This window comes from Heterodontus francisci, chromosome 1 (genome assembly GCF_036365525.1).
Source record: "Heterodontus francisci isolate sHetFra1 chromosome 1, sHetFra1.hap1, whole genome shotgun sequence".
In the NCBI taxonomy this organism is placed as follows: domain Eukaryota; kingdom Metazoa; phylum Chordata; class Chondrichthyes; order Heterodontiformes; family Heterodontidae; genus Heterodontus; species Heterodontus francisci.
The window spans coordinates 11,794,906-11,809,076 of NC_090371.1; the positions used below are offsets into that span (position 1 = coordinate 11,794,906).

Consider the following 14,171-nt stretch of genomic DNA (forward strand, 5'->3'; position numbering starts at 1 on the left):
TGACCATCTCCAATGAGAGAATATCTAACCATCTTCCCTTGACATTCAACAGCATTACCATTTCTGAAGACCGCACTAACAAACTAACGGTTACCACTGATCAGAAACTGAACTGGATCAGCCACATAAATACTGTGGCTACGAGAGCAGGTCAGTAACTCAGCTCCTGACTCCCTATAGCCTGTTCAGCATCTACAAGGCACAAGTCAGGAGTGTGATGGAATACTCTCCACTTGCGTGGAATGACTGCAGTTCCAATACCACTCAAGAAGCTCAACACCATTCAAGACAAACCAGCCTGTTTGATTGGCACCCCATCCACCATCTTCAACATTCACTCCATGTACCACCAGTGCACATTGGCAGCAGTGTATACCATCTATAAGATGCACTGCACCATAGAAACATAGAAAATAGGAGCAGGAGTAGGTCATTTGGCCCTTTGAGCCTGCTCCGCCATTCATTATGATCATCCAACTCAGTAACCTGTTCATGCTTTCGCCCCATACCCTTTGATCCCTTTAGACCCAAGAGCTATATCTAACTCCTTCTTGAAAACATACAATGTTTTGGCTTCAAATGCTTTCTGTGGTAGCGAATTCCACAGGCTCACCACTCTCTGGGTGAAGAAATTTCTCCTCATCTCAGTCCTGAAAGGTTTACCCTGTATCCTTAGACTATTACCCCTGGTTCTGGACTCCCCCACCATCAGGAACATACTTCCTGCATCTACCCTGTCAAGTCTTGTTAGAATTTTATAGGTTTCTATGAGATCCCCCCCTCACTCTTCTGAACTCCAGCGAATATAATCCTAACCGACTCAATCTCTCCTCATACTTCAGTCCCGCCATCCCAGGAATCAGTCTGGTAAACCTTCGCTGCACTATCTCTATAGCAAGAGCATCCTTCCTCAGATAAGGAGACCAAAACTGCACACGATATTCCTGGTGTGGCCTCACCAAGGCCCTGTATAATTGCAGCAAGACATCCCTGCCCTACCGATTCGCAAATGCTCCTTCAACAGCTCCCTCCAAATCCACAACCTCTACCATCTAGAAGGAAAAAGGCAGCAGATGAATGGGAGCACCACCACATGCAAGCTCCTCTCCAAGCCACACACCATCCTGACTTGGAATTATATTGCCGTTCCTTCACAGTCAATGGGTCAAAATCCTGGACTCCCTCCCTAAACAGCTCTACAGGTGCACCTACACCACATGGACTGCAGCGGTTCAAGAAGGTGGCTCACCACCACCATCAAGGGGATTTAGGGATGGTCAATAAACGCTGGCCTTGCCGGCGATGTTCACATCCCAAGAACAAATAAAAAGCTATGGAGTTAAGGCACAGATCAGCCAGAACCTAATTTAATGGCAGGACAGGCTCGATGGACTGAATGGCCCTCTCCTGTTCCTATAATTCTAAAAAAGGACAAGATAACCTGCCCTGAGATTTTCCATCTTATTCTTTCTAAAATCCAAATAATCATACACATTTTTACTCCCCACTGTATGTCTACTGTTTGAAATCAAGGCAGTAAGATTGCAAAAAGGCTTTGCCTGTTCAGGTGGATGAAGATGATATCATGTTACTATTGAGAAGAGCAAGGATTCTAGCCAACATTTACCCCTAAAACCACCATCACAAAAAACAGACTCAAGTAATTTTTTCTTAATTTTCTCTCCTTTAGTATTTGAGTTTCATAAATGGGGGCATTGTGTGTCAAAGAGCAAACAGATATATGGATATTTGTACAAGACATTAGGTGGACCCCAGTTACATCAGTGCATGTAGTTCTGGTCACCCTATCAGAAAAGGCAGTAAAGTCCTGGATGAGCAGAAACTCCCTCTAATTGAATATTGGAAAAACTGAAACCATATAGTTTGATTCCCGCTCCAAACTCCATTCCCTAGCTACTGACTCCATTGCTATCACCAGCAACAGTCTGAGACTAAGCCAATGCATTCACAATCTTGGTGTCATATTCGACCCAAAGAGCTTCCGACCATATATTCACCCCTTACTAAGACTGCCTATTTTCACCTTCGCCCTTGTCTCAGCTCGTCCACTGCTGAAACCCTCATTCATGACTTTGCTACCTCTAGATCTGACTATTCAAATGCACTCCTGGCTGATCTCACGCATTCTGCTCTCCGTAAGCTTGACGTCATCCAAAACTGCCCATGTCTTAACTCGCAAGACCCGTTCACCTATCACCCTTGTGTTCACTAACCTACACTGGTTCCCAGTCAAGCAACATCTTGACTTGAAGATTCTCACCCTGGTTTCGAAATCCCTCCACAGCCTCACCCCTCCCTATCTCTAATCTCCTCCAGCCTGAAAACCCTCCTCTAATTCTGGCCTCTTGAGCATCCCCAATTTTTACTGCTCCACCAATGGTGGCCATGCCTTCAGTTGCCAAGGCCCTAGGCACTGGAATACCCTCCCTACACCTCTCCACCTCACTTTCTACTTTTAGACACTCCTTAAAACCTACCTCATTGACCAAGCCTTTGGTCATCTAACCTAGTATCTCATTGGGTGACTCGGTGTGGTATTTTGTTTTATAATCCCTCTATCCTCCGCCTTGGAGCCTTTATTGTATTTATAAAGCACCCTTAATGCAAGTTGTTGTGGTGAGTATACGCCATAGATTTACCATGATGCCAGGGATCAGAAACTGTAGCAATAAGAGCCTCGAGACTAGTTCTGATTTTTCACCCAAAAGAGAAAAGCTTGAAAGACTTGCATTTCTATAGTGCCGTTCACAACCTCCAAATGTTCCAAAGCACTTTACAGCCAATGAAGCACTTTGACGTGAAGTCACTGTTACATTGTAGAAAACATGGCAGTCAATTTGTGCACAAGATTTCACAAACCTCAAAAAAATGTTGATCAGATGATCTCCATTAGATGTTGATTGAGAGATGAACAAGGGCCAAAACACTGAAGTCCTAGGGTGGGGCTTAAATACAAACTGATTCAGAAGCTACATGAGCCAAGGCCAATACTCAAATAAAAACAGAAAGTGCTGGAAACACTCAGCAGGTCTGGTAGCTTCTGTGGAGAGAGAAACAGAGTTAATGTTTCAGGTCATAGAATCATAGAAATTATAGAACCATAAAAAGTTAAAGACACAGAACTGGGCCACTTGGCCCACTGTTTGTGCTGGCCGAAAAACAATCCACCCATTTTAATCCCACCTTCCAGAATTTTGTCCTACAGGTTATGGCACTTGAGGTGCATATCCAGACTCCTTTTGAAGGAGTTGAGAGTTTCTGCCTCAACTACTCTTTCAGGCAGCGAGTTCCAGACCCCCACCATCCTCTGGGTTAAAAAAAAACTTTTCCTCAACTCCCCTCTAATCTTTCTACCAATCACTTTAAATCAATGACTGACCTCTCTCCTAAAGTAAATAGGCCCTTCAACCTCCACTCTATCCAGGCCCCTCAAAATTTTGTACATTACAATCAGGTCTCCCCTCAGTTTCAAGGAGAACAACTTCAGCCTATCCAATCTTTCCGCATAGTTGCGTTTCTCATAAATCTCCTCTGTACTCTCTAGTGCAATTACATCCTTTCTGTGACGAGGTAACCAGAACTGCACACAGTACTCAAGTTGTGGCCTAACCAATGAGTTATACATTTCCAGCATAACCTCCCTGCTCTTAATATTCTATACCTCGGCTAACAAATGAAAGGATTCTATATGCCTTCTTAGCCACCTTATCGACGTGTCCTGCTACCTTCAGGGATCTATGGACATTCACTCCAAGGTCCCTCACTTCTTCTGCACTTCTCAGTCTTCTTCTTTGGCCTCCTCGTCTTGAGACAATGGGTAAGCGCCTAGAGGTGGTCAGTGGTTTGTGAAGCAGCGCCTGGAGTGGCAATAAAGGCCAATTCTAGAGTGACAGGCTCTTCCACAGGTGCTGCAGATAAAATTGGTTGTCGGGGCTGTTACACAGTTGGCTCTCCCCTTGCGCTTCGGTCTTTTTTCCTGCCAACTGCTAAGTCTCTTCGACTCGCCACTCTTTAGCCCCGCCTTGATGACTGTCCGCCAGCTCTGGCGATCACTGGCAACTGACTCCCACGACTTGTGATCAATGTCACAGGACTTCATGTTGCGTTTGCAGACGTCTTCAAAAGCGGAGACATTGAAGGCCGGTGGGTCTGATACCAGTGACGAGCTCACTGTACAATACGTCCTTGGGGATCCTGCCATCTTCCATGCGGTTCACATGGTCAAGCTATCTCAACTGCCAGTGGCTCTGTAGGGTGCATATGCTGGGGATGTTGGCTGCCTCGAGGACTTCTGCATTGGTGATACGGTCCTGCCACCTGATGCCAAGGATTCTCCGGAGGCAGCGAAGATGGAATGAATTTAGACTTCGCTCTTGGCTGACATACGTTGTCCAGGCCGCGCTGCCGTAGAGCAAGGTACTGAGGACACAGGCTTGATACACTCCGACTTTTATGTTCCGTGTCAGTGCGCCATTTTCCCACACTCTCTTGGCCAGTCTGGACATAGCAGTGGAAGCCTTTCCCATGCGCTTGTTGATTCCTGCATCGAGAGACAGGTTGCTGGTGATAATTGAGCCTAGGTAGGTGAACACTTGAACCACTTCCAGAGCGTGGTCGCCGATATTGATGGATGGAGCATTCCTGACATCCTGTCCCATGATGTTAGTTTTCTTGAAACTGATGGTTAGGCCAAATTCGTTGCAGGCAGCCGCAATCCTGTCAACGAGTCTCTGCAGGCACTCTTCTGTGTGGGATGTTAATGCAGCATCGTCAGCAAAGTGGAGTTCCCTGATGAGGACTTTCCGTACTTTGGTCTTCGCTCTAAAACGGGCAAGGTTGAACAATCTGCCATCTGATTTTATGTGGAGGAAAATTCCTTCTTCAGAGGATTTGAACGCATGCGAGAGCAGCAGGGAGAAGAAGATCCCAAACAGTGTAGGTGCGAGAATACAGCCCTGTTTCACGCCACTCAGGATAGGAAAGGGGTCTGATGAGGCACCGCTATGCTGAATTGTGCCTTTCATATTGTCATGGAATGAGGTGATGATACTTAGTAGCTTGGTGGACATCCAATCTTTGCTAGTAGTTTGAAGAGACCACGTCTGTTGACGAGGTCAAAGGCTTTGGTGAGATTGATGAAAGAAACGTAGAGGGGCATCTGTTGTTCACGGCATTTCTCCTGTAACTGGTGAAGGGAGAACAGCATGTCAATGGTGGATCTCTCTGGTCGAAAGCCACACTGTGCCTCAGGGTAGACACACTCAGCCAGCTTCTGGAGCCTGTTTAAAATGACTCGAGCGAAGACTTTCCCCACTATGCTGAGCAGGGAGATTCCACAGTAGTTGTTGCAGTTTCAGTTTGAAAGTTGAGGTTTGTGGAGAAGAAAAGACCAACAGATCACCAGAGATCACCTTATTCCAGGTTGAAAGTGCTTGGAAGAGGGACAAGGACATAGTTGAGAAGGACTGGGAGATCCAACCCATTGCAACTGAGAGGAGTTTGGGACTTGTAGCTGCGTGGATATATCACTTCAATGAGGATGGTGTAATGTATAAAGCTGGCCCGAGTGCCCATGAGGCGGTTGTTGAGGCTCAGGGCCTCAATCCGGCGTCGGTCGTCCTTCCACCGTCACAGCTGGGAGCCGGGAAAGAAGCTCCATCGTGAGCTGGATGACAACCACGAGCGCAGCGTCAGCCTGGAGGACGTCGACATCGAGGAGGCCATGCAGGCTGTGGGCTGGCCTGCTCGCTAGGGTCGCGACACCAACTGGACGCCTCCCCCCTTCCCCCCCCTAGCACCCACTTCCCAGCTCACCCCCTGCACCCCCTTCCCCCGTACCCTCTTCCCCCCCTCCCCCTCGCCCTCGCTCACCCTTCCCAGTTCCCCCCTCCCACCCTGCACCCCCTTCCCCCCCCCACCCTGCACCCCCTTCCCCCCCACCTCCTCCTCCTCCTCCTCCTCCTCCTCCTCCTCCCCCTCCCCCTCCCCCCATGAAATCACACAACTTACTTGTTAGGGCTTGCTCAGGGATAGGAGCTAACAACCCCACTGCCTTGTGGGCGTCTCGGGAAAGGCCAAGGCTAAGGGAGTAAACCCTAACAGAAAATGCGGAGCGGAACCCCGAAGGCGGTCATGTGTCCCCTAGGCATATTTCCGGCAGTTCCTGCAGCCATACCGGTGCCAAATGTCGTGTTTTGCACTCCTTTGGACCCCACCAGGAAGGCCAAGAGGAGGGTTTTTGATGCTTGGGCAACTCAACCTCCATACATCCGCCCAGGCATGCGCCGTGGAGAGGTCACTCCATAGTCGCCTCACAGCAACCAAAACAATACGGAAGACAGCAGTTACGGGTTATAAGTCCAGCTCAATTGGTGTAGAGATTGGGCACCACGGGTTGCCTTTGTCAGTGGGAGAGGTCATCGCATCTCACTGGACAGCTACCGCCCACCTCAAACTGGGCAGCTGGTCAATAAGGTTCTGTCCCGCCACAGTCCACCTGCTTCAATGGGTTCTTGGAGCTCAGGGTCATTGCCCGACAAGTGGACTGCAACACCGCACCAAACAGCACAATAAAAAAAGGAAAGAAGGTACCAGCCCTTCGTTTTGCAAGCTGGAACGTCAGAATTGTGTGTCCTGGCCTGTCAGAAGACCTTCTCAGTATTTTCCCATTAATCATGTATTCCTTTGCCTTGTTTGAACACCCCAAATGCAACACCTCACACTTCTCCAGGATGACTTCCCTTTGCCACTTTTCTGCCCATTTAACCAGACCATCAATATCTTCCTGCAACCTAGAGCTAACCTCCTCGCTATCTACCACACGGCCAATCTTTGTGTCATCTGCAAACTTCCTGATCATGCAGTGATCCGGCTAACCGGTCTGCCATGTGGGACCTTGTCAAAAGCCTTGCTAAAATCCATGTGGACCACATCAACTTCACTACCCTCATCTATCTTCCTTGTTACTTCAAAAAATTCAATCAAGTTGGTCAAACAAGATCTTCCCTTAACAAATCCATGCTGACTGTCCTGTATTAACTTGTATCTTTCTAACTGACAGCTTATCCTGCCTCTCAGAATAGATTTCAATAATTTGCCCAGTACTGAGGTGAGACTGACTGGCCTGCAATTATTCAGTCGATCCCTCACTCCCTTTTTAAACAGGGGTACAACGGTAGCAGTTCTCCAATCCTCAGGCACCACACCTGTATCCAGTGATGACTGGAAAATGGTGATCAGTCCTTCCTCTATTTCCTCTCTTGCTTCTTTTAACAGCCTGGGGTATATTACAGCCCACCCTGGTGATTTATCAACTTTCAAGGATGCTAATCCCATTAATACTTCCTTTCTCCCTATGTTTATCACATCCAATACTTCACACTCCTCCTCCTTAACTGCATTGTCTCCCTCTTTTATGAAGACAGACGCAAAGTATTCATTAAGAACAATACCAACATCTTCTGCCCCGACACATAGGTTGTCTTTTTAGTCTTTTATGAGCCCTACTCTCTCCTTAGTTATCCTCTTACTCTTAATGTGTTGATAAAACATCTTTGCGTTCACCTTGATTTTGCTTGTCAATATTCTTTCATGCCCTCTCTTCGCTTCCCTTTTTGATTTCGCCCCTTCATTTTCTATACTCCTCTCGGCTTTCTGTAGTATTGAGTTCTGAGTGTCGGACATAAGCTTTCCTTTTCTGTCTTATCTTAACCTGTAAGCTCCTTGACATCCATGGGGCTCTACATTTGGCCGTCTCACCCTTTTTCTTTGTAAGAATAAGTTTGCTCTGAACCCCTTGAATCTCCTCTTTGAATGCCTTGCACTACTCTGACACTGATTTACCTTCAAGTAGCTGTTTTCAGTACACTTTCACTAAATCACTCCTTAGTTTAGTTTAGCCTTGCTCCAGTTGTGAACTCTAACTCCTGCTCTATCTGTCTTTTTCCAAGGTCAGTGACCTTTCATCAGAACGCAACATTTTCTGCACAGCAGAGCCCACTCCACACTTTCCCCTCCTTTGTACACTATGCTCCTTTACAAAAAAAACCAGCACACAAATATAATTGATATAGAATGCTTCCAGGGATAAGGAACTTCAGTTATGAAAATAGATTGGAGAAGTTAGGACTGTTTTCCTTGAAGAGATGTTTGAGAGGTGATTTGATAGATGCTTCAAGGTCATGAGAGATCTGGATAGATAGAAACCGTTCCCACTCATAAAAGGATCGAGAACAAGAGGCCACAGATTTAAAAGTAATTAGTAAAAGAAGCATAAGTCACATGAGGAAAAATCTTTTGGTTAAGGTCTGGAATGCGCTGCCTGAGAGTGTGGTGGAGGTAGGTTCAACTGAAGCATTCAAAAGGGAATTCGACTTTTTTTTATTTTAGAGATCCTGCACTGAAACAGGCCCTTCGGCCCACCGAGTCTGTGCCGACCAACAAACACCCATTTACACTAATCCTACATTATTCCCTACCACATCCCCACCTTCCCTCAATTTTCCTACCACCTACCTACACTAGGGGCAATTTATAATGGCCAATTTACCTATCAACCTGCAAGGTCTTTGGCTGTAGGAGGAAACCGGAGCACCCGGAGAAAACCCACGCGGTCACAGGGAGAACTTGCAAACTCCACACTGGCAGTACCCAGAACCGAACCCGGGTGGCTGGAGCTGTGAGGCTGCGGTGCTAACCACTGCACCACTATGAAAAGGAAAAATGCACAGGGCAACAGAGAAGACAGGGGACTGATACTAACAGAATCGCTCTTTCAGGGAACCGTATAAACACGCTGGGCCGAATGGCCTCCTTCTGCGCTTGTGACAATTCCCTGATAAACGCCCTTCTAATAACCGACAGGCAGAGTAACCAATAGAAGGCTAGAACGGGAAGAAGGCGGGGCCAATGAGTAGGCGCTTACCCAATGAGTTCACGGGTTGAGGCAGGGGGGGCGGGGACTCCAGTGGGCGGAGCATGGCACGGCAGTTATTTCAAACAGCGCTCGCGAACTTTGGGGTAACTGCTGTTAAACAACATTAATGGGCGAAACAGACTGAACTGAGGTAACTTTACCTGATCGAAACGTGGTTTTCCCAGTGTAAACGGAGGGTAGTTCGTCCTTGCTGCCATTCCAACGGTAATTACCTGACTTTAAATCATTCACCTTAAATAGTTTACTGGCTTGTATCTCCTCCCACTTTGAAGGCGGTTTTGAAGTATTTCTAATACTTTCTGTTTTAATTTATTATTGAAGGCGGTGGCTCCTTTGGTTTCGCCCTGGTGCTGCCCACGTGACCCGGAGGCGGGGCGAAGGCACGAATAGGAAGTTGTAGTTCCTTGATGCCCTCGGCACAATGCAGTGTGAAGGGTGGCGGAACTACATTTCCCATTGTGCTCAGCTGCCATGCACATGCGCAGTGCCTTCAGTTGGTCTCATGATCCCTCATGGGATCCAAATAGATAATCTGAACTGAGTTTGAGCACGTGACTAAATAGTGAAATTGAGGCAAGTTTGGGGCCACTTTTCCCATCATAAGGATGAAACTGTGAAGTAAACACAGAAAATGCTGGGAATCTGAAATAAACAACTTGTATTCATATGTGCCTTTTAATGGAATGAAACATACCAAGGTGCTTTATAGGAGCCAAAATTAAAACCCGAAAATGACAGAACTACTCAGGTCACGCAGCATCTATGAAGAGAGAAGCAGAGTTAATGTTTCATAGTGACTCTCCTTCTGGGAGAGGAGCGGGCCTGAGGGGCGAATGCCAAGAGAGGAGTGGGTAAATTGAGCCTGAGGAGCGTGGCCCAGTCACTTGCTTTCCGGGAGCAGAGCAGATAAATTGAGCCCGAGGATGGCAGCCCAGTCACTTGCCTTTCGGGAGCAGAGCAGATAAATTGAACCCGAGGATCGCGGCCCAGTCACTTGCCTTCCGGGACTGGAGAGCAGTCCGGGCACGCTAGAGTTTTGAAAAAAGTCAACGGTGACATCACAGGAAAGGTGATTGGTTGGTCAGTAACAGTTATTAATGCCTGGAAATAGCTTAAAGTCAGGAGAAAGTTTTTTTTTGAAAAAACCTTAAAACCTACCTTAAGGTTAGTACTACGGAAGTGTTTTTATTTTAAATCTGTCTAATTTATTAAGGACTTTAGATTGTAGTGGGTAGTGTTTGGAGTAGAACAAGGCCCCTAGTGTAATTAGTATTTTTTTAATTAAAGGGATTAACTAAGTAATCTAAAGGTAAGACATGGCAGGAGAGCTCGCACCCGTGATATGCTCCTCCTGTGCTATGTGGGAAATTAGGGACGCTTCCAGTGCCCCTGATGACTGTGTGCAGGAAGTGTGTCCTTCTGCAGCTACTGGCTAACCAAATTACGGAGCTGGAGGTGCAGGTGGATTCACTGGAGCATCTGCGATGTTGAGGTCGTTATGGATAGCACGTTTCGCAAGGTGGTCACACTGCAAGCAAATGCTGCAAAGGCAGGAAGGGAATGGGTGACGACCAGGCAGAGAAGAGGAAGGCAGGAGTCCCCTGTGGCCATCTCCCTCCCCCAACAGATATACTGCTTTGGATATTGTTGGGGGAGATGGCTCAGGGGAAAGCGGCAAGAGTCAAGTTCAAGGCACCATGGGTGGCTCTGCTGCACAGGAGGGAAGGAAGAAAAGTGGCAGGGTTATAGTGATAGGGGATTCAATCGTAAGGGGAACAGACATGCGTTTCTGCAGCTGCATATGTGACTCCAGGGATGGTATGTTGCCGCCCTGGTGCTAGGGTCAAGGACGTCACGGACCGGCTGCAGGACATTCTGAAGGGGGAGGGTGAACAGTCAGAGGTCGTGGTTCACATTGGTACCAACAACATAGTAGAAAGAGGGATGAGGTCCTGCAACAAGAATTTAGGGAGCTAGGTCACAGATGAAAAAGGAGGACCTCAAAGGTTGTAATCTGGATTACTCCCAGTGCCACATGCTAGGAATAGGAGGCTAGAGCAGATCAATGCGTGGCTAAAAACATGGTACAGGAGGGAGGGCTTTAGTTTCCTGGATTACTTGGTCTGTTTCTGGCGAAGCTGGGACCTGTACAAGTTGAACAGGTTGTACCGGAATGGGACCAATATCCTTGCTGGGATGTTTGCTCGTGCTGATGGGGGGGAGGTGGTTTAAACTAATTTGGCAGGGGAATGGGAGAGAGTGGAGGTACAGTAGGGGGTGATGCACAGTCAAATATAGAAGAGAAACTGAGTCAGTCAACCTGGAAGGCAGAGCAAATATAGAACAATTAAGGCACAAGCGAATAATGCAAGGCTGGATTGCATCTATTTTACCACAAGGAGTCTTACCAGTAAGGCACATGAACAGAAGGTGTTGATTAACACATGGGAATATGATATTATTGCTATCACAGAGACATGGCTGAGGGAAGGGCAGGACTAGCAGCTCAATATTCCAGGGTATAAAATCTTCAGGTGTGACGGGAAGGGTGTAAAAGAGGAGGTGGCATTGCACTGTTGATCAAGGAGTCAATTACTGCGGTAAGGAGGGATGATATCTTAGAAGGTTCCTCAAATGAGGCCATATGGGTAGAACATAAAAACAAAAAGGGGGCAATCACTTGGCTGGAAGTGTACTACAGGCCTCCAAACAGTCAGGGAGAGATAGAGGAGCAGATATGTAGGCAAATCTCAGAGGTGTAAAAATAATAGGGGATTTCGACTTCCCCAATGTAGACTGGGAAAGTCTTAGTGCAGAAGGCTTAAAGGGGGCGGAATTCTTAACATGCATACAGGAGAGCTTTTTGAGCCAGTATGTAGAAAGTTCTACAAGAGAAGGGGCAGTACTGGACGTAATCCTGGGGAATGAAGCCAGACAAGTGGTAGAGGTGTCAGTGGGGGTGCATTTCGGGGATAGTGACCATAACTAAGATTTAAGGTAGTTTTGGAAAAGGACAAAGATGGACCAGAAATAAAGGTACTGAATTGGGGGAAGGCCGATTTCAATTTGATAAAACAGGATATGGCCAAAGTGGACTGGGAGCAGCTACTTGTAGGAAAGTCTACATCAGACCAGTGGGAGTCATTCAAAGAAGAAATAGTGAGAGTTCAGGGCCAACATGTTCCCGTAAAGGGTAGGACCAACAAGTCCAGGGAACCCTGGATGTCAAGGGATATAGAGGATTGGATAAGAGAAAAAAGGAGGCTTATGCAGATTCAGAAAGCTGAAAACAGTGGAGACCCTGGAGGGGTATAGAAAGTGTAGGGGGGGGGTACTTAAAAAAAAAAAAGTATTTGGGAGACTGAAGAGAGGATATGAAAAAACACTGGCGGGCAAGATAAAGGAAAATCCCAAGGCATTTTATAAGTATATTAAGGGCAATGGGATAACCAGGGAAAGCGTAGATCCCATTAGGGACCAGAGTGGCAGCCTGTATGTGGAGCCAGAGGACGTAGGTGGTTTTAAATGATTACTTTGCATCTGTGTTCACTATGGAGAAGGACGATGTAGGTGATGCAGAGATCAGGGAAGGGGATTGTGATATACTTGAACAAATTAGCATTGAAAGGGAGGAAGTATTGGCTGTTTTAGTGGGCTTAAAAGTGGATAAATCCCCTGGCCCAGATGAGATGTATCCCAGGCTGTTATGTGAGGCACGGGGCTCTGACACAAATTTTCAAATCCTCTCTGCCACAGGAGAGGTACTGGAGGACAGCAAATGTGGTACAATATTCAAGAAGGGTACCAGGGATAAACTAGGTAATTACAGGCAGGTGAGTCTAACATCAGCGGTAGGGAAACTATTGGAAAAAATTCTGACAGGAGTAATCTCCACTTGGAGAGGCGGGGCAGCATGGCTTTGTCAGGGGGAGATCGTGTCTAACAAACTTGATTGAATTTATCGAGGAGGTGACTAGATGTGTAGATGAGGGTAAAGCAGTTGATGTAGTCTACATGGATTTCAGTAAGGCTTTTGATAAAGTCCCGCATGGGAGATTGGTTAATTTGGCAAAGTGGATCCAAAATTGGCTTAGTGGCAAGAGGCAGAGGGTGATAGTCGAGGGTTGTTTTTGCGCGTGGAAGCCTGTGACCAGTGGTGTACCGCAGGGATCGGTGCTGGGACCCTTGCTGTTTGTAGTGTACATTAATGATTTTAGACGTGAATATAAGATATATGATCAGTAAGTTCGCAGATGATATGAAAATTGGTGGTGTAAATAGTGAGGAGGAAAGCCTTAGATTACAGGACTATCTAGATCGGCTTAAGCTGTGGGCAGAGCAGTGGCAAATGGAATTTAATCCTGAGAAGTGTGAGGTGATGTATGTTTTGAGGACTAACAAGGCAAGGGAATATTCAATGGATGGTAGGACCCTAGGAAGTAGAGAGGTTCGAGGGACCTTGGTGTACTTGTCCGTAGATCACTGAAGGCAGCAGCACAGGTCATAGAGTCATAGTTATACAGCACAGAAACAGGCCCTTTGGCCCATCGTGTCTGTGCCAGCCATACAGCACCCAAAGGTAAATAAGGTGGTTGGAAGGCATGTGAGATACTTGCCTTTATTAGCCGAGGCATAGAATATAAGAGCAGGGAGGTTATGATGGAGCTGTATAAAACGTTAGTTTGGCCACAGCTGGAGTACGGTGTACAGTTCTAGTCACCTCACTTTAGGAAGGATGTGATTGCACTGGAGAGGGTGCAGAGGAGATTCAGCAGGATGTTGCCTGGGCTGGAGCATTTCAGCTATGAAGAGAGACTGGATAGGCTAGGGTTGTTTTCCTTCGAGCAGAGAAGGCTGAGGGAGGGACCTGATTGAGGTATACAAAATTGAGGGGCATTGATAGGATAGATGGGAAGAAACCTTTTCCCTTAGCGGAGGGATCAATAACCAGGGGGCATAGATTTAAGGTAAGGGGCAGGAGGTTTAGACGGCCTTTGAGGGAAAAAAATTTTACCCAGAGGTGGTTGGAATCTGGAACACACTACCGGAAGGAGTGGTTGAGGCAGGAACCCTCACAACATTTAAGAAGTATTTAGATGAGCACTTGAAACGCCATAGCATACAAAGCTACGGGCCAAGTGCTGGAAAATGGGATTAGAATCGATAGGCGCTTGATGGCCAGCACAGACATGATGGGCCGAAGGGCCTGTTTCTG

At 46.9% G+C, this 14,171-nt stretch overlaps 1 protein-coding gene across 2 annotated transcripts in view; it reads right to left on the reverse strand.

Moving 5' to 3' along the window:
- The window catches only part of LOC137367738 (sideroflexin-5-like), a 297,384-nt gene extending 288,076 nt beyond the window's left edge, over nt 1-9,308 (reverse strand). The window contains exon 1 of one of the 2 annotated variants that reach the window (XM_068028670.1): nt 9,097-9,308. In XM_068028670.1, coding sequence (XP_067884771.1) covers nt 9,097-9,153 — 57 coding nt within the window. In that variant the 5' untranslated portion in view covers nt 9,154-9,308. The remainder of the gene's footprint in view (nt 1-9,096) is intronic. The other variant, XM_068028669.1, reaches the window with a different exon arrangement.
- Between the last annotated feature and the right edge of the window lie 4,863 nt (nt 9,309-14,171).